This window comes from Strix aluco, chromosome W, assembly GCF_031877795.1.
Source record: "Strix aluco isolate bStrAlu1 chromosome W, bStrAlu1.hap1, whole genome shotgun sequence".
Taxonomy (NCBI): Eukaryota; Metazoa; Chordata; class Aves; order Strigiformes; family Strigidae; genus Strix; species Strix aluco.
Window position 1 is genome coordinate 13947496 of NC_133970.1, and position 21083 is coordinate 13968578.

The following is a 21083-nucleotide window of genomic DNA, read 5'->3' on the forward strand; positions in this document are numbered from 1 at the left end:
TCCTCAGGGAAATGTGGATTCCCCAACATTGGACACTTTTAAGATTCAACTGGACAGGGTGCTGGGCCATCTTGCCTAGACAGTGCTTTTGCCAAGAAAGGTGGGACCAGACAATCCTTGAGGTCCCTTCCAACCTGGTATTCTAGGATACAGTATCGTAAACCGTGAAGATAATACAAAGCGTACCAACTGAGCTGTTGCTTAGTTGCCATAGTTCAAACTTTTCTCGCAGTCTGAAATATACTTTCTACTGAAGACTCATTTTATATATCATTTTTGTATTATTTAAAAAAAACAAACAACCAACCCACAAACCAACCTTCTTCTTCCCACCCCTGCTAGTTGAGATCTCTCTCTGCCTATGAGCCCTTGACAGCATATGACTATCCCCTTTTAAAGGTCTTTTCATGCTTTGCTGGTGTCTGCTGGTGCTGCTTTCACTTTGTAAGTTTTGTGCATGTCCCTATTCAAAATCCCCCTCAAAGAACAAAACCAAAACACAAAACAAAAGAAATAACAGTGCAATGTAACAGAACAAATAGCATTCTAACAGTTTGGCAAGTGATGAGTTCACCTGAGATTAAGTGATCTTTAAGCAGTCTGTAACAAAACATTGCTTTGCAATAATAGCAGAAAAGCAACAAAATCTTAAAAGAAATCAAGAAGTTATACTGTCTTGACAAAGTCTCTTATTAGTTTCCTTCTGTTATCTCTTCCCCCACCCCCACATATCTGTTGCTTGTCTACTACAGTTGGCTGCAAAGCATACAGCAAGAAGGATTGGCTTGAAGGCATGTGATGTTTGTAAATAAATCCACAGTAGGATCCAAGCTGAAGAGGTGATACATGATCAGCCTACTAGAACAATTCTGAACATGTGCATATGCAGGTAAAGTCCAGGCTACATCATTAAATTTAAAAAAGTCAGTGCATTTGTCAGTCTTCATTTTTTTTTTTTTGTCAAAGCTTTCTTTTGTTCCTTGTTGTGCAGAGCACAAACAATTAAGGGGGGGGTAACAACAGTCCATCATAAATGAGAAAGACAACCTAGTGACACTGAACTGCATAACATAAGCAATAAGTATGTGCAAATTTTTAAATCGTAAGAAGCAGCCATTTCTCTCTTACAACATGGTTTGAGTGTTTTGAAACACGGGACTGTACGCTAGTAAGACTGCTCCTAGCATGTGCCGCTACTTAAGGGAGGGGGCCTCAGGTTTTCAAGAATGTGGAGCAGTCCTATGATGTGCTGCAGGTGTCAAAGCATGATCACAAGTTGTTTTCATTTATTCACCATAGAGGCAAGAGCAATACCATTTCCTTTAAAAGCAAGTCTCCACTATGACACCTTGATCTTCAACACAGCAGGTGTGATTCAAAACCCAAGTCAAGTCAGCTTTTTATGGATTCCTTCAATGAGAGGGGCAAGATGGTCTCTCATCTGTGGGCTGATCTGGGTTTGGATCAATCTAACCAAAAGAACAAACAAAACCAACAAAAAACAAACACCAAAAAACCCCAAAACAAAAAGCCACAACCACCCAGGGCATTTTAGAATCAACTGCTAGAAATAAATAATTAAAAAAAAAATAAATCAAAATTCACAAGTTTAAGACAGTTATAATGATATATGGCACTCCCAGTCCAAAGGTTATTGGAATAATTAAAAAGCTTCTAGTCAGACAAAACTTTGGATAAAAATTAATAGAAATATTAATATTAGATACAGTGGAATACTTTAAACTACAGGTTGATGGTAATTTAAGGATAAACATGAATAATATAAAAATTTAAAATTTCTGCTTTACTAGCACAGAAGTCTTTTGCATTATCTGATATATACAAAAAGATGACTTGACACATATCACTAGAAACGTAATTTAAGAAATATTTACTTGATTTGAGAGAAGCAAAGAAGTTTTGCTTGAAAAAGGCAGAAAGTTATCAATAAAAAAGTCATTCTACTTTTTAATTTAAAAGTAGTTAATCCTCAAATATCCTATGAGATGTTTCAAAAAGTTCATGTGTTCTAAACCTTACCTCTTCTTCCTTTCTATAGGAGAAAGGAGGGGTACAGCCTACTAGCTTAGGTCTCAAAAACTGGATGGTAAAAATAGTTTAAGTGTACAATGCATCTTTTAGATAACATTGCATCAGTTAACTTCATATAGCCTTTTTTGTTTAAAACAAACAATGCTACTTTCTAAATCTTAAAGTACCTAAACCGAAAAGGACTCAGGAGTTGTGCACTAGAGTTAAGCTTTAGCAGAGTTCTCAGGAAAGCGTCTAGCACACAAAAAATGCCCCTCTGCCCACTCATTAGCACAGTAGTGTTTCAAGGCTGGGTGAATTCAGGCAAAATTTGGCCAGAGGACACTTTTTTTCCCTTTTGTCCTATATCACTGCTTTTTCATGAAGAACGTAAGCGTGAAAAGCTTTGAAATTTGCATCTCATTCATGGTTATTCAGTGGCTACATTTTTAGTTTGTAAAGGCCAAAAGCATTGAAGAACTGTGTACTTTAGAAAACTTAAGTCAGAAACGAATACCGGTATGTCACTTTTCTACATGAAGCTTCTGAAAGCCCTACATCCACAGAACTTAAACACACATGCAGGCAAAACAGTTTAGTGGTTGCTATAAAGTGGTAGGAAGCTATAGAATGGTAGGAAGCAGTAGAGGTGAAAGAGTTGAAACCTTATCTTTTTATTTTTAATACACAAATTAAAAAAAAAAAAAAAAGAGAGATGTTGCTAAAATGGTAAACAGCACTTCAAAAATTTCCAGAAAGTATTAGACTAGGCAAGAGCGCTGCCAAGGAAAATTACCTTCCCGGTCTGCAGCTCCAGGAAACAGCATGATAAAGAAGCAAAGGCACCTCACAGAGCACCTTTTAGATTTAAGGTTGCAGAGTTCATGTTAAAAATTAAAAAAAAAAAAGTTATGAAAAAGGGTAGGTAACCCATGCTGTAAAACCTCGATGAAATTCGTCTGTATCTTACAAACAAAAATCCTCCCCAAAACCAACTTATTCCAAGGTCATCATTTTAATGGTTTCTCCAAATTTTAGGGAGGAGAAACAGCTTCCTAAACTTATTCCACAAGACACAAAAAAAAAAAAAAAAAAATCAGACAAATAATACATGAACCATCATATTCTGACAGATATACCTACTTCTGAATAGAGGGGTGGAGGCAGAAAACGGAACTCCTGGATGTATGCAAATAACGGTCCTTGAAGTGCTCTCTCAAAATCATCAAAAGCAGCTATAGGTGCAAGGCTGGACTGTCTGTTTTCCTCTGTGACCACTTCTTCATAGCTAGGAGGTGCTGAAGGGAGAAGGTACACACATGTCAAAATATATAACATGATTAATATTAAAGTTTAATCACTAAGATTCACCAGCAGGTAGGCGACGTCTAAAAAAATTGTTAAACAAAAAAGGGAGACTAGACTATTTCATTTTATTCTAACGTTGAGCTTATGTTCAAAACCAGACTGACTACTGTTTATTGTAGCTAATTATCCCCTTAAAATTTAAAGCATACCAAAGATAACTTATTTCTGTACAGGTAGGAATGACAGAACATTGCAGTCCTCTGGACTCCAGAAGTCTCCAGGTCTGGGATTTGTACTTAAAAAACACAGGATATTAGATATGCGAAAATGGAAGGAAGGAAATATATAATTCTTTCTTTGGCCATAAGAGATTTCCCATAGAAAAGAACATTATATTTTTCACAAAGCCTCGGCTACTAAGGCTGGCGAGAGACCCCAGAAACTGCTATTATGAGTTACAATGCCTTATAACCAAGGATGCAATCGGGATACTGGAGGTGGAAGTAATGAAGTTGTGCACAGATACAATGGCATTTCATTTCTGCCACCTTCCAAGGCAGCTGGATTTTACTGCCTGTCCTATAGAGAGAAAGGCAGGGAAGGAAGAAACTCTGTTCTTCTAAATAGGACAAGCAGGTGGGACAAGAAAACATCCACAGCAGATTTCCTGTGGGCTTCATTATGAAAGGATGTAATTTGACTCTGTTAGCAAGACTGCAATAAAGCAGACAAAAATAGACTAGCAAATTGATTGGGATTTGTATTGTCAAGTTACCTTCTGGTCTTTCAGGCAGTGTGAGACCAAGCCAATTCATGGTCACGCTACCCTGGCTGCTCACACTTGATGTTCTGCTACCAAGTGGATGTAGAGGAATGGTACCAATGACCAGTGGTAAATTAAGGAATAAATCCATGGCTCCTGGAATATCAACATATACCTGAAGAAAAAAAGAAACAAGTGTATGATTAAAATGTGGGATTTTATCAGCACTTCATAAGTATTAGTCCAAGTTGTCTTTCTATAGAAGTTTCCATGAGGAGCTTGTTTCTAATAGTCTCTTTTAGGGCTCATGCCCCTATGGAGACACAAGCTCTTCAAGTTAAAAGAAAAGTCTTAACATGAGCCCTCACATGGAAATACAGTCTACTCATTTAAATGCTTGCTTAGTTGACACACAACTGTTTTAAGAACTTGCAGGATTTAAACTAAATTTACTTACCAGATCTCCTGTCAGGACACTAATACTAGAACATGTATTTCTTTCATAACTAATTATCACAAAGTGCTGTGCTAGGAATTTGTATGGAATGTTGGAAGCTACTCATTCTCAAGAATGAAACAGACCCCCCCCAACATACCATCAATGAATACTCCACACGGATTATACTACAGTCAAGGATTGAAGGGGAAACAGGTGGAATTTTCAACTGTTTGCCATTCCAGGTTTCTGTTTTGCCAGATGACAAGGATTCCCCACGGAGGTTGGCAATAAGCTGTTTGACTTCCTTCATTTTCCCTTTAGCATAGAATGCTTGTGTTTGGTAAATGGTTGCCTTTGGCACCACCATACGGGAAGAGCAATTCTCAATCTCGGCAAAGATCTGAATTGATTCACCTGAAACAAACAAACAAGAAAAACCCAAAACAGAATTTCAAGTTCTCTTTACATTTACAAAGGCAGCTTAAGCAAACTGTCACATTCTGTATACTGTTATAACGCTCCAGATGCTGCTATCACTGCTCTACCTGGAAAAACATCCACCGATGCTAATAGAAGCAAGATCCCCATGAGCTGTTCTAAAAGGGGAAAAAAAAAAAAACCACACACAACAACTGTGGCAACTGAGGCATGCACTCTCCATGAAATCCAGAAAGAGAGAGTTTATTGTTAAAATGCTACAAACTTATGCTCTCAGATGCTGTCAGTAAAGCTCTTACTTCATAATTAGCAAATCAGCAATTAGACAGCTATCAACCTTTTCTCCTATCAGCATCAGACCACTCTAACACGCGCTGTGCAGGCCAATCACCTTCTCGTTCACGCAGCGGTAACTTCTCACAGTTCAGTACTTTTCCACAGTTCAGTGTTGCAGCTGGCCGTTGTTTTTCCCTGCCATCTTGGCAGAAATTAGCAGTTCATCTTTCTTCCAAAGCCTGTTTTCCAAAGCCTAGCTATTTCTCAGAGGCTGTGTAAGGCTGACAGGCCAATGCCTCTCACATCTCCCCTTTCTTTGTTTTGCAGCTGCACCTGCAAGACTTGTTTCAAGGCTTTATCAATTAAGGGTTAGGCAAACTTCAAACAACACAGCATATTCAAAATAGTTCCACAGAATGCTAGAAACAATACAGCAGTTACAGTTACTAGTTAAGAAGAGTAGGCTAGTTTCATTACCCATAATTAAGGGATATAACTAAATACTACAAAAATAAACAGTAAGGAAAATACGGAATAGCACACTTACTTAATGGGGTACTAACATTCAGATCCGCAATTGCTGGGGAACCCTGGATGCAGCGAGAATTTAGAGTGCCCTTCCTCGCAAACTGGAAATCCTACCACTAGCTGTTGAAGAGAGGGAGTCCTTCTGGCATTCAGGGCAAGTGGCAATGATGTCTTTAGCCTGACGCCTTGATAAAGAAAACTGGTTTTGTATTGCCCTGGCGTTTTGGTGGAAAAATGCATGTGAAAGCCGTGCTTGCTCAAAGACATTTGTATTAGCCACTGTAACATGTGCAGAGTAACCGGAACAATGATACACACAGGTTCCTGACCAGCAAGTAATAGTAGGCGCTGCCTACCTTTCATGATCAGTTTGGCAAACATTTCTGGACAAGTAGTGACCGTCTCGTGCATTTGGTGTGACAAAAAAAAATCCATTCAACAATAACAAGAGGGTCACTAAGTGTTTCATCCCATTGAAACAGCAGAGCATAGGGCTGCCCTGAAGGATTAAATAATACCAGTTGATACGGATGGCCGGGCACACATCGCGATGCTTGTCTTTCTGAGATGGCGTTAGCTACACGGTGGAGATCTTGTTTCTCTTTCTCTGTAAGTACTCTGGGTGATGTCAGTGAAGGATCTCCTCGCAAAATACCAAACAAGCTATGCAGATCATCATTAGTTAGGCCCAACAATGGCCGTATCCAATTTATGGCTCCCAACAGTTTCTGTCAATCATTTAAAGTCTTAACATCAGTTTTAAGTTTAACCTGTTGCGGGACAATGGTCTGTTCGCAAATTCTCCACCCCAGGTACTGCCGCGGTGATGATCTCTGTACCTTTTCAGGTGCTATTTGTCACCCCATTTGAGATACTGAGTCTTTGGGTAAAGCAAGAGCCTTTTCCATGATCTCCTGTGTCTCTGCTGCTATAAGGATGTCATCCATATAATGATATATAACAGCCTGGGGGACCTGCATTCTAACAGGGCTCAAAGCCTTTGCAACAAACCACTGACACATCGAGGGACTTTTTTATGCCTTATGGTAAAACAACCCAGTGGTACCATCTTGCAGGTTCACTAACATTAATACTGGGAACAGAGAAGGCAAATTTAGGTGCATCATCTGGGTGCAAGGGAATAGTAAAAAACCAATCCTTTAGATCAATTATTGCAAGATGCCAGTTTCGGGGAATCATTGTTGGGGAGGGCATTCCTGGCTGTAACGTACCCATATCCTCAAAACTTTTCCATTGGCAAGGGCCACTGACGCACCCACACAGGTGATTCTGTTTTCCAGGTTAGTTTCAGGGTGGGTTTCAGGGTGGGTTGTGCTGCAGTGGTGATTAAGAGAAATTTGATCCAATTTGAGTTCCCCATCGAGCCATACAGTCACGACCCCATGATGTAGTAGGGGTTTCCAATATAAATGGAGGAATATTTGCTACCCAGTTTTCTGGGCCCCTTACATGAATGAGATCTTTGCTTTGAAATGTTACAGCAATTCAAGACAACAATTATCACAGAATTACTGCCTCCCGCTAGAGGAGATATCTCACCTATGACACTTCAAACACTGAGCCCGAACAAACAGGCAGCACCAGTGACCCAGCGGGCGGGCACTAGGGCGCTCTGTCCTAAGGAATGTTCACTGGTCCTGCACTACCCCCCCACTGGTACAGAGTCTGCCCTGCGCTTCGTTCCTCTCCAGCCGCTTCCCTCGCGGGATAACGGAACTGCGGGTCAGAGAACTCCGCACTCCGCAGCTGCAGCTGGGCTGCGCCTCACACCCGCAGAACAGTCACACACCCACACAAAGGGGCCCTTACACTTATTACTCACACAACACCAAATGACAAACACTACAAACATCAAAACACCATTAAGAATATATAAAGCCATTGCTTGTTGATTATGTGGTGTTGGCAGACAAGGGACGCCGCATCCCAGTGTCAGCACCTTCTGTAAAAACTGCCGCTTGTGGCGTTGGGGGGGGTGCAGGCCGAGAGCGCGGTGCCGGGCTGGGCCGCAGGTGGTCGCCCCGCGGCGGGGGGGTCTCGGGGAGGCCCGGGGCCGCCGCCGCCAACTCCGCGCTTGCAGGTGGGGGGGCGCGAATGCTGAGTACAGAGATCCACACGCTCGGTGTCCAGATAGAATACTGTGCCGGCGTTAGTACCGTTTTTAAAAGTGCCAGCCAATCCCACGGGACCAATTGATACCCATGAGCGATTGCCTCCAGTATACCTGTTGTAAAGGAGTTTTGAGGCCCGTCCTCATTAACGCTTTTCTGTAGTTCTTTAATAACAGAAAAATGCAGTCCTTCCCAACGTGGCTGACGTCCCAGCTCATAGATTACAGGAGCAACAACCTTTCTCGCCATGTCCATATCCCCTTGCGCCAAGGCTTCTTGCCTCGCTTTTACCCACGGATCATCCCCAGCTAAGGGAGGACACAGGCCAGGGTCTCTTTTAGGATTTACAGGGTCAGGGTCTAAAAGATTATCACAGTCTAGAGACCCAGCATATAAATCTTGCTCCCAGGGTTCAAAATATGTGTCCTCGCCCTCTGTGTTCTCATTCTCTGTCTTAACAGCCTGGCCGCATTCCTTATCTTGTCTTTTTATTATCTCAAAAAGAGTTCTCCATGTCAGTAAGAGTTCTGCCGCAACCTCATTCCCTCAGGTTGCACACTCCCACAATCTTACTCCTGCTGTATCCCATATCGGAACAGTGAATATAGCAACCGCAACTGCTACCCACTTTAAAATTCTCTTCAAGGCATGCGGGCTAATATGCACCTTATATTTAGCTAACAGTCTTTCCATCAGTGCAAGCACTGACTTTTCTTCCGAGGGTATTGACCTACCCATCGCTTCCCCACAGCTCACCTTGCTCACCCTGCAACGGTGATTGATGCCGGCTCCTGCTTCCTCACAGCAGCTCTTAAGTTCTGAGGAGTTTGCCACCGGAGTGATCCAAGCTGGTCACACTTATCACTGCCTCACACGGGGCACCATTTGTGGTAACTGAGGCACAGACTCTCCATGAAGTGCAGAAAGAAAGAGTATATTGTTACAACGGTACATACTTATGCTCTCAGACACTGCTGGTAAAGCTCTTACTTCATAGTTAACAAGTCAGCAATTAGACAGCTATCAACCTTTTCTCCTATCAGCATCAGACCACTCTAACACGCGCTGTGCAGACCAATCACCCTCTCGTTCACGCGGCGGTAACTTCTCACAGTTCAGTACTTTGCCACAGTTCAGTGTTGCAGCTGTCCGTTGTTTTTCCCTGCCACCTTGGCATAGCTCAGCAGCCTCTTATCTTTCTTCCAAGGCCTGTTTCTCATCAAAGCCTAGCTATTTCTCAGAGGCTGTGCAAGGCTGACAGGCCAATGCCTCCCACAACCAACCAACCAAATACATCAACACCCCCCCACCCCCAAGCATACCAGTCTAATAGATGAGGTCCTTTAATCTCGAGATACAAGTAGTGCTGTCATACTTAACAGAGCATACAGAGAAGATTGCTAAATGCAGACCAAGGTGGTAAAAATATCCTTAATGTTTCATTTATATAAAAACAGTAAGTACAAACTCTAGCTTTAGAAGTGAAGGAAAAACATATCCTATAATTACTTCTATTACATACCTGGGGTGTAGCCCTTTCTTTCAATTTTGGCACTTAAGGATATTGGGCCTGAGGTACAAAGCCAACAACATAAAGTCTTTTCTTTTGTGCCTGCTTGGGGTGACTGCAAGAAGAAAAAAAAAAAAAAATATTGTCCATTAAATTCAGAGCTCCATGAATCTCTTCAGGTATTTAAATCAACACAGAAAAGTAATCATTTTCCTAATGCACTTATTGTTACACATTTTGATAAACAAAGCTATTTTCATAGGAAAAGTCTCAAGCAACTTAAACAGCATTATACAATGTTTGTCCTCGTTCCATTGCTGTATTAGTACTGCTTTTTCTGCCATCCTCCATACTACAGCCATACTTAAAACAGTTTTTAATACTAAAAATATATACTGTGTAGCTTAAAACAAAAGGCTTCATAGCCTACACATCCCAACATAGCGTTGCAGAACTGTTTATTTAACAAACAGTAAATTAGAACATCTTCGCACTTTCCATAAAGTTGTTTTTCAGAAACAAAAAAACTAAGCTAAACTACTGTAATCTTGACTCCTGCCATTTCCTCGGTTTCTGAATGATCCTGTTTCATCTACATTAAAAAGACTTATTTTACACAACATCAGGATTTAGGGATTGATCCAAAGCCCAATGAAGTCAAACGAGAGACCTTTGATTTTAATGGAGTTTGTGCAAGGTCCCTTTGCAAGGCTGATTTTTCACACATAGACACAATAAACCTATTTCAATGGACTTTTAATTCCACCACCACCCCCAGATTAAAATTTGAGGAAGGGAAAAAATGAAGTATTTTTAGGCCAGACTGAAATCAAATACTGATTGAAAGCAGTTGTGATATTAAAGTTACTTTAATAAAATGAAATTTCAGGAAAGGATTATACAGAATTGTGATCATTTCTCCCCATCAGTAGAAAACTATCCATATGGAAATCATCAGCTATACACTACAGTAAATTTTTTACTTTGCATTTTTAAGTTAGCAGTCCCCCACTAAAATATTAGGTTGCACTGTTCCTTCCATAGATTATTCTTTATTTAGAATTGAAGAGGGACAGTTCACCAAATTTTCTTCCTCAATGAGATTCTACAATTTAGTATTATCAATTTAGATTGACAAATGCATTTTATGTATTGTAAAAAACAAGCAACTCCAGGTACAGGATAACTTAGCCTTCAAAATACCAGCAGTTAAAGAGTTGCTAAACTGATATAATACTTAAAAGAAGAGCTGTACTTAAACTAGCAAATAAATATTAGGTAAAATTACATGTTGATGTTGTTTCAGTTATTATACCTCATTATTTTTATGCCAGAAAAAGAATGAGTAATTCTGTCAGTTCTTACCAGTAATGAAGGAGTGTTGATATCTATATGTTCAAAGACTGTAAATTCCTTCTTTAATTTTACTGGTAGAAGCCAAGGCCTATGCAATTCAGCTTTCACCCAATAGCGCACGCTGCCATGTCTGCCTTCGAATGAGGTAGCAAGTGGTCTGTGCAGGAGAAAGGTCAAAGTTGAGTAAAATTTTTCTCTCTTTCCAATAACGATCAAATTAGGAATTAGTAGGTAGAACTGTATTTTTAGTGCATCATAATAAAAGAATAACTTATTTGCAAAGTTTCCATATCTCAGAAAAATATAAGATTAAAGTTAAGAGAAAATATCATCTCCAATTCATCCAACAGTAGTTTTGTAGAAGTTTTAAGAATCAATTAAAGAATTGTGCTAGAAAGTGCCAGAAGAGTACAAGTTTCCTTTAGACTTAAGAGGCCGTTTTCAAGCATAGAATAAAGCATGCCCTTCTAAGGTCAAACTAAGACCACCAAATAAAATTCACATTAGTACCATCCAATTATTGTTTTGGACATTGTATTCTGTAAGTAACTCTGTATTAGTTACTTGGCTGGTATCTCAGTGGTTTATTTTAGCTATAACCAAGTGCTTTTGTAGTTTGTTTTGCCTTAAGTACGGTAGATTAATATTTCAATTCAGAGCTCCAAATAGAGAAAGGCTATTTTGAGCATCTTCTAATTTTCCTTGACCCTGATGAGGCCATCTTAAAATATTTACATATATAAACAACAGATAAAGACTATTCTGCTCTGAATGCTGAAAGACAAAGGAAGTCCTCTTGGGGAGCTGGAGGGCAAAAAAAGATGTGGAAAGGGACTCCGAACCTTGCAGCATTACCCTTTTTTCCTCCTCTCCTCCCCCCCCCCCCCCCCCCCCCATCATAAGATGAAAGACGTGAGATTTTTACATGTAACTGGATGTGACTGGAATATAGCTTGTCTTTTCCTAAGATTTTTTGCTTTTAATCTCAAAGGAAGAATTTTTATATTGCACTATGTTTGAAATGCATCATAATAAAAGATAAGTTATGGGCAAAGCTTCCCTCCCTAACTCCATAGGGAATAATACTAGCTGTGCTAGTACTTTACTAGAATAAGTCTTTCTGCTACAGGCTTGACATCTCTATTTGCACATCTGAAACGTTTACTTCCCCCCCCCCCCCCCCCCCCAATAACACAAACAAAAGGATTTTCTAATCTGTCTTCAATGTTTCATCCTGCCCCAGTATCCTTTAAGTCAAAATCAGTAAGGCCAGTCAGTGTCTTGTTTTTTTTCGCTATTGCTTTGCATTTGGTTGTACTGGGTCTGGCAGGGATAGAGTTAACTTTCCTCATAACAGCCCATATAGTGCTGTGCTTCGCATTTGTGCTAGAACAGTGTTGATAACACACCAGTATTTTAGCTATTGCTGAGCAGTCTCCCACAGCATCAAGCGTCTCTTTTCCAACGCCCCATTCCAAAGCCCAATATGTTGGGAGGGGACATAGCCAGGACAGCTGACCCCAACTGACCAAAGGGATATTCCATACCATATGACATCACGCTCAGCAATAAAAGCTGAAGGGGGTGGGAGGGGGGGGAAGGGGAGGGTAAAGATGGACAGGGCTGACACAGACATTCATGGTTATGGATTTGTCTTCTCAAGCAACCACTAACACATACTGAGACCCTGCTTTCCAGGAAGTGGCTAGACATCTGCCTGCTGATGGGAAGTAGTGAATGAATTCTTATATTTGCTTTGCTTCCGTGTACAGCTTTTGTTTTTCTTATTAAACTGCCTTTATCTCAACCCACAAGCTTGTCCATCTTATTTTCTCTCCCTGTCCTGTAGATGGGGGGAGCGAGAGAGCAACTGCTTAGAGGGCTAGCAGCCAGCCAAGGTCAACCCACCACATTGGTTTTTTTTTAAATAAATTTTAGAAATATTCTATGGATACAAAATAGCAAGGAACAGTAAGGAGGCAGTGTCAAACTAGCATTCTTCAGGCCTCTTACTACCAGCCTTCGTTTTTTCAGTATTATCAAAGATGGCTTCATAGTTATTCCTTCAAGTCACCTGAAGAGAACTTTAGTGTTTTAATCAATGCTTCTGCCATTTTATTGGTCATCTATTTAGTCTCAAACATAATATTCCATATGCTGTTTTGTTCTTTCATATTTGAACACCCCTTCCAACTCAAGGGAATATCGGTATCATCCTTATAACTTCTATAAGAAGTGATTTTCATCTGAACCTTAAATTGACTTCTAAAAGTCTCCATATATATGGGTCATCTTCAGTGTTCCAATAACATCTACTGTAAAGCCCTGTGCTATTCACTGAAACTGATCCATAAAAGCATTTATCACCTACAGGTTCTGCTAAAGCCAGCCCCTCTAATAAGCAAATGATTTATTAGCTTTAATATTAGGTATTAGTCTAATATTCTGCCAACTTTTTTTAACCTTAATGACTTCAGCGCTTGGCTTTTACAGTAAAAGGCTCCTTCTGCCTCCCTTCTTTCATCTATTTCCAGACTCTCTCTGTCCCTTTATAATTAATTTTCCTGCAACTTGTGTTTTAGCTAATTTCCATGTTGGCAACTCCTCTACGTATAAATCTTCCCTTCACAATGTATACATTAGACACATCACATTTTTTCTGTGGGTGTGTGGCAATTTATCTTAAGACTTCTGCTATCCCTCTTGCTTCACCTTTGCTTTCCAAAACAAGTGGGATTAGGTATGGGAACGTTTCTTGCTTCATCCACCCATCCATTCGCCTATTTCCACCCTGGCTTTTTGCATAAAGGTCAGCCTGAGTACATACATCCTATTTAAACTAGAAAAAAAAAAAAAATCTCTTATTTTGTTCAAATGTGGTTAAGCTTGCCACACCCATTTCAAACTGAGCCCAAACAGTTAAACTTGTGCTGGGTTTGTGAGAGTGGCAGGGGTTTTTGGTAGCAGGGGAGGGGGCTACAGCAGCGGCCCCCTGTGAGAAGCTTCTCAAAGCTCCCCCAGCTCCAAGTCAGACCCACCTCTGGCCAAGGCCAAGCCAATTAGTGACAGTGGCTGGGCCTCTGCGATAGCATATTTAAGAAGGGGGACCTGGGAGGAGGAGTTGTAAGGAGGATATCCACGTGAACACCGAGGTCAGTGGAAGAAAGGAAGAGAAGTGGGGGGAGGTGCGCCAGTGCAGAGCCCCCCTGCAGCCTCTGGTGAGGCAGCAGGGCCGCCCCCCTGCCACCCACAGAGGTCTACCGTGGAGCGGATGCCGACCTACAGCCTGTGGAGGACCCCACACTGGAGCAGGTGACTGTACCTGAAGGAGGCCAGGATGCTGTGGAAAGAAGCAGCCCCTGCTGTTGTAGTTTGTCGCTGGGAGGATTGCAACACACGGGGGTGACCCACGCCAGAGCAGCTAGAGAAACGCTGCAATGCGTGTGGGAGGGACTCATGTCAGAGAAAGTTTGTGGAGGACTGTCTCCTGTGAGAGGGGGACCACACTGGAACAGGCGAAGAATGCAAGGAGTTTCCCCCACACACACTGAGGAGGAAAAAGCAGCAGGACTGACTGCACCCCCCCATTCCCTGCCCCTTGCGCCGCTCGGGCAGAGGAGATAGAGAAATTGGGAGCAAAGCTGAGCCTGGGAAGAAGGGTGGAAGGGGTGGGGGAAAGGTGTTTTTAAGATGTGGGAATGCTTCTCACTGTCCTACTCGGCCTGTTAAGTGGTGGTGGTGGTGTCTGAATTAAATTTATGTTCTTTTTTTCTTCCCCTAACGAGTCTATCTTCTGCCTGTGACCACAATGGGTGAGCAATCCCTCCCTGTCCTTATCTCGATTCCCAAGCCTTTGCTTTATTTCCTCCTTCCCAGTGCTGGGGGGGAGGGGGAAGAGAGAAGTGAGCAGCTGCATGGTGCTCAGCTGCCTTCTGAGCTCAAACCACAACAGCTGTTATCTTATCACTAGCTCTGATGGCCTGCATGGCTCCAGTAAAGTCTTCTTTCATTTAGAAGATACCTCAGCCACTCTGCAGGACTCAAACGACACAAACTCCCCTCCCTTCTCCCGTGAAGGGGTAAAATGCTACAAGACACAATGAGTCAATAGACCTTAGTCAAAAGAGAGAGTAACCAACTGGGCAACAATGAGGTCCTGTTTTGTGAAAAACTCTTAACCAGTTTAAAAGCAACCTCTTCAGTTTTGAAAGGGCTCAAACAAATGAATTTTTGACAATTATTAAGACTAAACTGTGATGCGATGTATGAAAGCTTTGCTTCGTTTGTTTCAAAGCTTTGCTTGTGCTTTGCTTCATTTGTTTCTCAAGGACTCCTGACTTCTCAACTGTTTCCTTAGGTCCCTTCGTCTGTTTAGGTAAGATTAAAACGCTCGTTAGGCTCCCTATGTAAATCACTGATAGCAGACTCAAGGCCTTCAGTGGACACTTGGACAACTCCTAGAATGAGATAAGGGGGGGCTCGAACAAAGAGACAGAGACCCTATTATAGGGAAACTGATGCTGCTGATTTAGGAGGGAGACACCTGGACTTTACTTCACAGCACATGCTCTAGAAAGAGAGTCAACTAGCAAACACCGTGAAGAAGACTACTTACTTCCTCCCTCGACCACCAAAGACCCTCACCCTATTTTCACTACGCATGCTTGGTTTACGTAAATGAATTCTGGGAACTCATTATCATTAGATACCCCTTTCCAGGAAATCTAATGAATATGTATGATTTGTGTGTATGTAAAGTGATGTCCCTTGCTAGTTCTTGGGAGCCCTTATGGTGGAGAATCCCCAGGGCGACCCCAGCGCTGCTAATAAAGAATAGCTGCTTAACAGTTCTATTGGATTCTGACTGTTGAGTGAATTTCTTTGTTTCAGTTTAATGAGATTATGTCCTCTATTGCACGTCTGAGCACAACTCCTACTAGCCACAAGAATTTTTCTTAAGCAGGTACATATCTTAGCCTTCTCTCACACAAGCTGTGTACTCCATGCAAGTACTTACATCCGTGGAAGCCCAAAGCTGAATGCATATTCGTGCCTTCCTGAATGAATGGTGTGAAGGCCTTCTTCAGAATTGTCATCATCTAGGAGGGAAAAACCCAATATGCTATTCCACCTGTGAACATTTTACACAGCATAATATATTATATAGGTTTACTTTTCCAGAACAAGAGGGATTTATACATTCTTTACAATACTAAGAATGCAGTATCCCAGAAACAAGTCTCTCCAGTCCATTTGTATTAACTGCTAGATGTATGGCTGCAGAATTTAAGGTTAGGTGAAATTCCAAGATTCACCTTACACAAAAGCAGAAGTTAACTTATTTTAATTTATGATCTCGATTCAGAGTACTGACATAGTTGTAACTGCTGCCATTTCAAGGTCTGCCTGAAAGATCTGTAATGGAAACTGTGTTTTCCAATATGGTTCCTAGTTAATACTTAAAATGAAAGAGAGCTCTCTAATACTATTAAAGTGATCTTAATACTAAGTCTGCTACATTAATAGATTAAATTTAGTAATTCAGCTTTCTTCTAGCTCCTGCCTAGCAAGTGTCCAAAAATCGATTTTTTTTTTTTTTTGGCATTTTGGGGTTTTTTTTTGGGGGGGGGGGGGGGGGGGGGTGTTTGGATTTTTTTTTAAAAAAGAAGCACACAAGCACCACCTAGAAAGTACCAAACAAATTCAGGGGCACGAAAGGTGGCAAGCTGTCCAATTAATGTTGTTTAGAGCTAACATATCAAAACCTCAACGCTTAGCTCAATTTTGCTTAGACAGCAAAGGCCCAAACATTTTCCAATTTCAACAAGAAAGCTGACCTTGGTTTATAGTCATGATTCCCTGTATTGTTTTAAATGCTCCAACAAATTTGTGGTTTGTTCTGATACAGTTACCATGAAACCAGAAAAATGCTGATTTCATCAAAATAGAAAGTTATTTAGAGAAAATAATTGAGCATCTTGTATACAAAAGGGTTGGGGTAATAAACACACATATGGTGGGATTATGTAAGAGACGCTACTTATTGTTAATAGTCTGAAACAAAGGAATGTTGGTACATTAAGATATTTTTTTTTTAGTTCCCATTGTCCTACAAAAATGCTGATGCTCTAATTTCTTTAGTGCACCAGAAATGCTGAAACAAACCTATGCAAAAAATATAAAAACACTAGAATGCTATTTACACAAACACATCCTCAGCAGGTAATGTCATGAAATAAGAATCTTCAATACACTGAAAGAGCAGAACAAATGGGTTTTTTGTTAAAAAACACTTGGAGGTGTTTGTTTGTTTTTAAAAAGAGTTAAAAATAATAATCTTTTCCTTGCACATAAGTTTTTTCATCCCTTCTTCACTTCCTTCCTGCCAGATCAGCAGTCCCATTGAGCCTGAACAGCAGCAGCAGAACTGTGGTAAACAAGTACTGAGCTGTCAATCACAGACTAGGCTGGAGCAGGAGAGGACTGGCCTAAACAGGCACGAGCAGATCCCCTGCCAGCCACTCATGTACATACAGTATACATTACACCCCACTACATTTGCTCAGCAACCCTGCTCACAGCCTAGCCTGACTACCGCAGAGGTAAGGAGAGAGGAAGGGGCACCACCCATGCCTCACCATCCAGTCTCCTCATACTACAGGGACATGCTGCTGGCTTACCCCAGCCTGCCCCGCACTACGTGCAAGGTGACACCCCAATCCTGTGCTTCTCTCAGGAGCATATGCTGACCATTACTGAAAGGCGATTACAGATAGTGCTGGCCAGGAGCATGGGAGAGGAAAGACAACCAAGTGAGGGACACGAGAGGCTGCAGGCCCAAGTGTCCCAATGGCCACCCCTGCTCACAGCCCTTGCTGGCCCAGTGGATGTGCGCAGCAGGAGCTTGAATGCTTCTGTCTGTCCCCAGAGATGGGCTTTCCCAAGAAAGGCAGTGTGCCCTCTGAGCCGTCAAGGCCGACACTGCCAGGCAGGCCCTGTTCCCAACAAAAAGTGACCAGGGTGACAACACTCCCACACTCCCCCCTTAGCAGTGCAGCGCCCTACCAAGGCCGTGATCGGATCCATAACCAGGGACGGGGAAGGGAAGACAGGCAGCAAGGGAGAAAGCAGTAACTGCTGAATTGAAACACCCCACCCCCGGGTTTCGCAGCAGGGTAAACTTGTACTCCTCACTTCACAGCTAGTGCCCTCCCCCCCCCCCCCCCCCCCGTGCATACCCTGCTAACTCCTCAGGGAAGCGGGGCCCGGAGCGCCCCCAACCCCGCACAGGGCTGACCTCGGGGTGGCCAGAGCTCGTTCGCCCCACCCCCAGCACATACCAGAGTGCGGGTGAGGGAACTTGCTCCCTCAGCCTCGCTCTCCCCCCACGTCCCAGCCCCCTATAATCAGCGGCTGGCATCGCCTTAGCAACAGGCTAACAAACCCCAGCAGGCCAATGGCAAGGCGGGGACAGGGAGAGGCCTTCCGGACTATGCTAGGGTACGAGGTGTTGAGTTAAACTCCACTCCGTGCGGCGAGTGTTCGCAGTCCTGCCCCTGCAGCCGAGGGGAGGGCAGCGGTGTCCCGGGACAACTGCTTAAGTTTTTACGTGCCGCACATGCAGAGCGGCACGCACCGTCTTGCTTCTGGTGTCGGAACGTGTCAGATCTGTCCCTTCCCTGCCACCTTTTGTTCCCTTTCCAGCCCAAACCAAGCACCTACTATCGGTGCTAACTCCACTGCTACAGTATTTACTTCAGAAGTGCTTAATAAAAGGCTCGATGCAATCTGTAGTCGATCTTCTTAAAAATTGCATTTTACTGCAGAGGATCTCTACATGCTGCATATTAAAGAAAACACCAAACAAACCCAAAACAACACACCAAAACACCCGACCCAAATTATGTAATCAGTTTTAACATTTTCTTGTGCTAGGAATTAAATCATCACCACCACCTGACGTGTGCAACCAATCTGCGGAGAGAAGGAGTACTCCCTCCCTTCTTTCCAGGGCCGGTCCCAAACAGGATTGAACCGCTTCTAACAAAGGGTGGAAACTTCAGAAAAAACAAGCTTCGAGTCCCTTATACTTTCACAAGGTAACTATTGCTCACAATGTAATACTCCATTTCCATACCCAAAATAAGGGAATTTGCAGGGCACTTTCCATTTCTAGAGGGGCTTAGCAGACCAGGTTTTCATCGAATACAGGTTCCAGAACTCCCCAACTCCAAAGTGATGCTCTGATCGTACCACCATGACCTCTTATTTGGCCTTTCAGACAGATTTTTACATTTGGGTCCCTCATAGAGGAGTTGAATAAAAGAAATGGAAGCAGTTTACAAGCATACTAGTTTAGAACAAAGGAAGAAGATGGAAAATTACAGGTGGGGTGGTGATAGCATATCAAAGTAAGCCACAGGGAATCTTTTGTCTGCCAACAATGAACCAACCTTAAAAATCATCACATATCACTCTGAAAGTCAGATCTGTATCTATTATGTGTCAAAAAGTCTAGTGTTATGTTTTAATTACACTTATGATTCAATAGGATGCTACCGAAAAAGTAATTTACTGCATATCTGGTTTTGATTTAACAGTTATTTTCCCCATAGAGAAACAAATCCTGCTAAGATCACCAAGAAAAAAACCCAACATTGCATATCAAAAAAACTGCATTAAAAAATGTAAATCCTTATGAAAAGACTCTATTAAAAGGCAGGTATTTTAAGAATGTCCTGTTGCAGGTACTTTGAAAATGCACCTCAATTACGGTTTTAATATTAAGTAAACATTCAAATAATCAAAAATAGAACCTAACCAGCATGTCCTCATCTTTAGAAATAGCGAGCTCTACGAGACTGCACATTAAAAAGGGATAAACCAAGACAATGCAAAGATGTGTCTTTTTCTGGAAAAATGCCTGCATGCGGTGAACAAATAAGCAAAAAGCTTACCTCTTTCATGCCCAAGTAGAACATCCTTATGGTTAAAATACTCTACTTCTTCAGTGTAATTTTGTGTATAGGCAGTGTTGGATCCAGCATTTCTAGATTCAGTCCAACGTACTTTTGCATGCCCTCTTGCATGAATTTTAAGAGATTTTACTCTAATTTCCCCAGTAACTTCTAAAGTGACCCTCCCTGAGACTGTGTCCCCACTAGAATAGACGGGGATATTGCTGTCATTGAGACAGTCAAAGCTTATGATCAAACTCTTCACCTTTCCCAGCACCATATTTTATAATAAATCATATAAAAATATGCTGTAAAGAAAAAAAAATAGCCAAGTTTTCATACAAAACACACTCTTCACTTTACACTGAACAATACCTCTGCTACCCAAAGAGCCTGCCAACAAGACCAAGCGTGTCCCCTACAAGCCCTTCATCAGAATTGCTGGGAAGAAAAGAAAAAAAAACAAAAAAAACAAAAAAGCAAAAACGACAGCAGCAACCACCCAACACCACAATCCCCCTACAAAGACAACTGCCTGTACGCTGCTAGCTCACTTTAAGAACAGCTTTGTGAAAAACAACCCCACCGCGCATGCGCAAGCCGAGTCGTGGCAGCGGTTTCCTCAGCCGCTTGCGCGCATCTTCACTGTTATGTGCGGCTTTTTTGTGCTATTGCTTCCGTTTCGTGCGGAGAGCTGGAGCACTCCCTGGTGGAGCTGGGGCTCCACTGCGAGTTCGCAGTGTGGTGTCGAGATAGGTACTGAAGAACTGAGAGAAAAACGTCTGTGGTGTGTGAGGGTTTCTTGTCCGGAGGGCTTTGACGTCTCGTCTCACTGCCTGGCACGGCCTGGGGGCCCCGGCTGGCTGGCCGGGAGGTGTCTCGGAAGGAGCTAGCAGCGGGCGGTGAGCTCCGGGCCCTGGAATCTGGCCGCGGCCAGCACGGGTTGCCTGGCTAACAGCAAAAATAGCAACGGTTCTGTCAGGGAAATGTTCAGCACGTCACTCATTACAGATCTTGCCCAAAGCTTTTGCTCGTGAAGTGGCTGGTCCTGAGCAGGTTGTAGGTAGGGAGCTGGGCCGAGGCCAAGCAGGTGAGCAAGGCATAGCCGCCTTTGCCGGCCTGGCCTTTCCCTTTCTTCCCCCCCCACCCCAGTAGCACCCGCCATATTCACTGAGGGGTGAAGGTACAAAAGCGAGGCATTATGCAAAAGTAAACATTTAAACCTCTATCAAGGTGAAGTATTCTATGTTAATCCTTTTAAATATAATTGTTCTATGGTATCTTAGTTTGGGGTCTGGTTTGTTTGCTGCTGCTGTTGGTTTTTTTCCCCTGTGGTGCCGTTTCT

At 42.3% G+C, this 21083-nt stretch overlaps 1 protein-coding gene across 3 annotated transcripts; it reads right to left on the reverse strand.

The window, feature by feature from the left end:
- Nucleotides 1–666: 666 nt before the first annotated feature.
- LOC141917565 (arrestin domain-containing protein 3-like) lies at nucleotides 667–20392 on the reverse strand. Of its 3 annotated transcripts, XM_074810865.1 has the most exons (8): nucleotides 19739–20392; nucleotides 15799–15880; nucleotides 10791–10938; nucleotides 9438–9540; nucleotides 4699–4955; nucleotides 4115–4277; nucleotides 3175–3329; nucleotides 667–1469 (listed from the first exon to the last, which is right to left on the reverse strand). In XM_074810865.1, the coding sequence occupies exons 1-8, from the start codon at nucleotides 20016–20018 to the stop codon at nucleotides 1413–1415; spliced, it is 1245 nt and encodes a 414-aa protein (XP_074666966.1). In that variant the 5' UTR covers nucleotides 20019–20392; the 3' UTR covers nucleotides 667–1412. The 3 variants fall into 3 exon arrangements, with proteins under 3 accessions (XP_074666966.1, XP_074666964.1, XP_074666965.1); XM_074810863.1 differs by lacking the exons at nucleotides 9438–9540; nucleotides 10791–10938; nucleotides 15799–15880; nucleotides 19739–20392 and adding an exon at nucleotides 8672–9185; XM_074810864.1 differs by lacking the exons at nucleotides 9438–9540; nucleotides 10791–10938; nucleotides 15799–15880; nucleotides 19739–20392 and adding an exon at nucleotides 5317–5427.
- Nucleotides 20393–21083: the final 691 nt, after the last annotated feature.

Bases quoted from the DNA above. Each gene is read 5' to 3' on its own strand.
- LOC141917565 (XM_074810865.1), bottom strand. From the start codon at position 20,018: ATGGTGCTGGGAAAGGTGAAGAGTTTGATCATAAGCTTTGACTGTCTC. The intron at 15,881-19,738 runs GTAAGCTTTTTG...TTTCCCTCCTAG, and splicing joins TCTACTTGGGCATGAAAGAG to ATGATGACAATTCTGAAGAA. The intron at 4,278-4,698 runs GTATGTTGGGGG...TTTTTTCTTCAG, and splicing joins GTGTGGAGTATTCATTGATG to GTATATGTTGATATTCCAGG.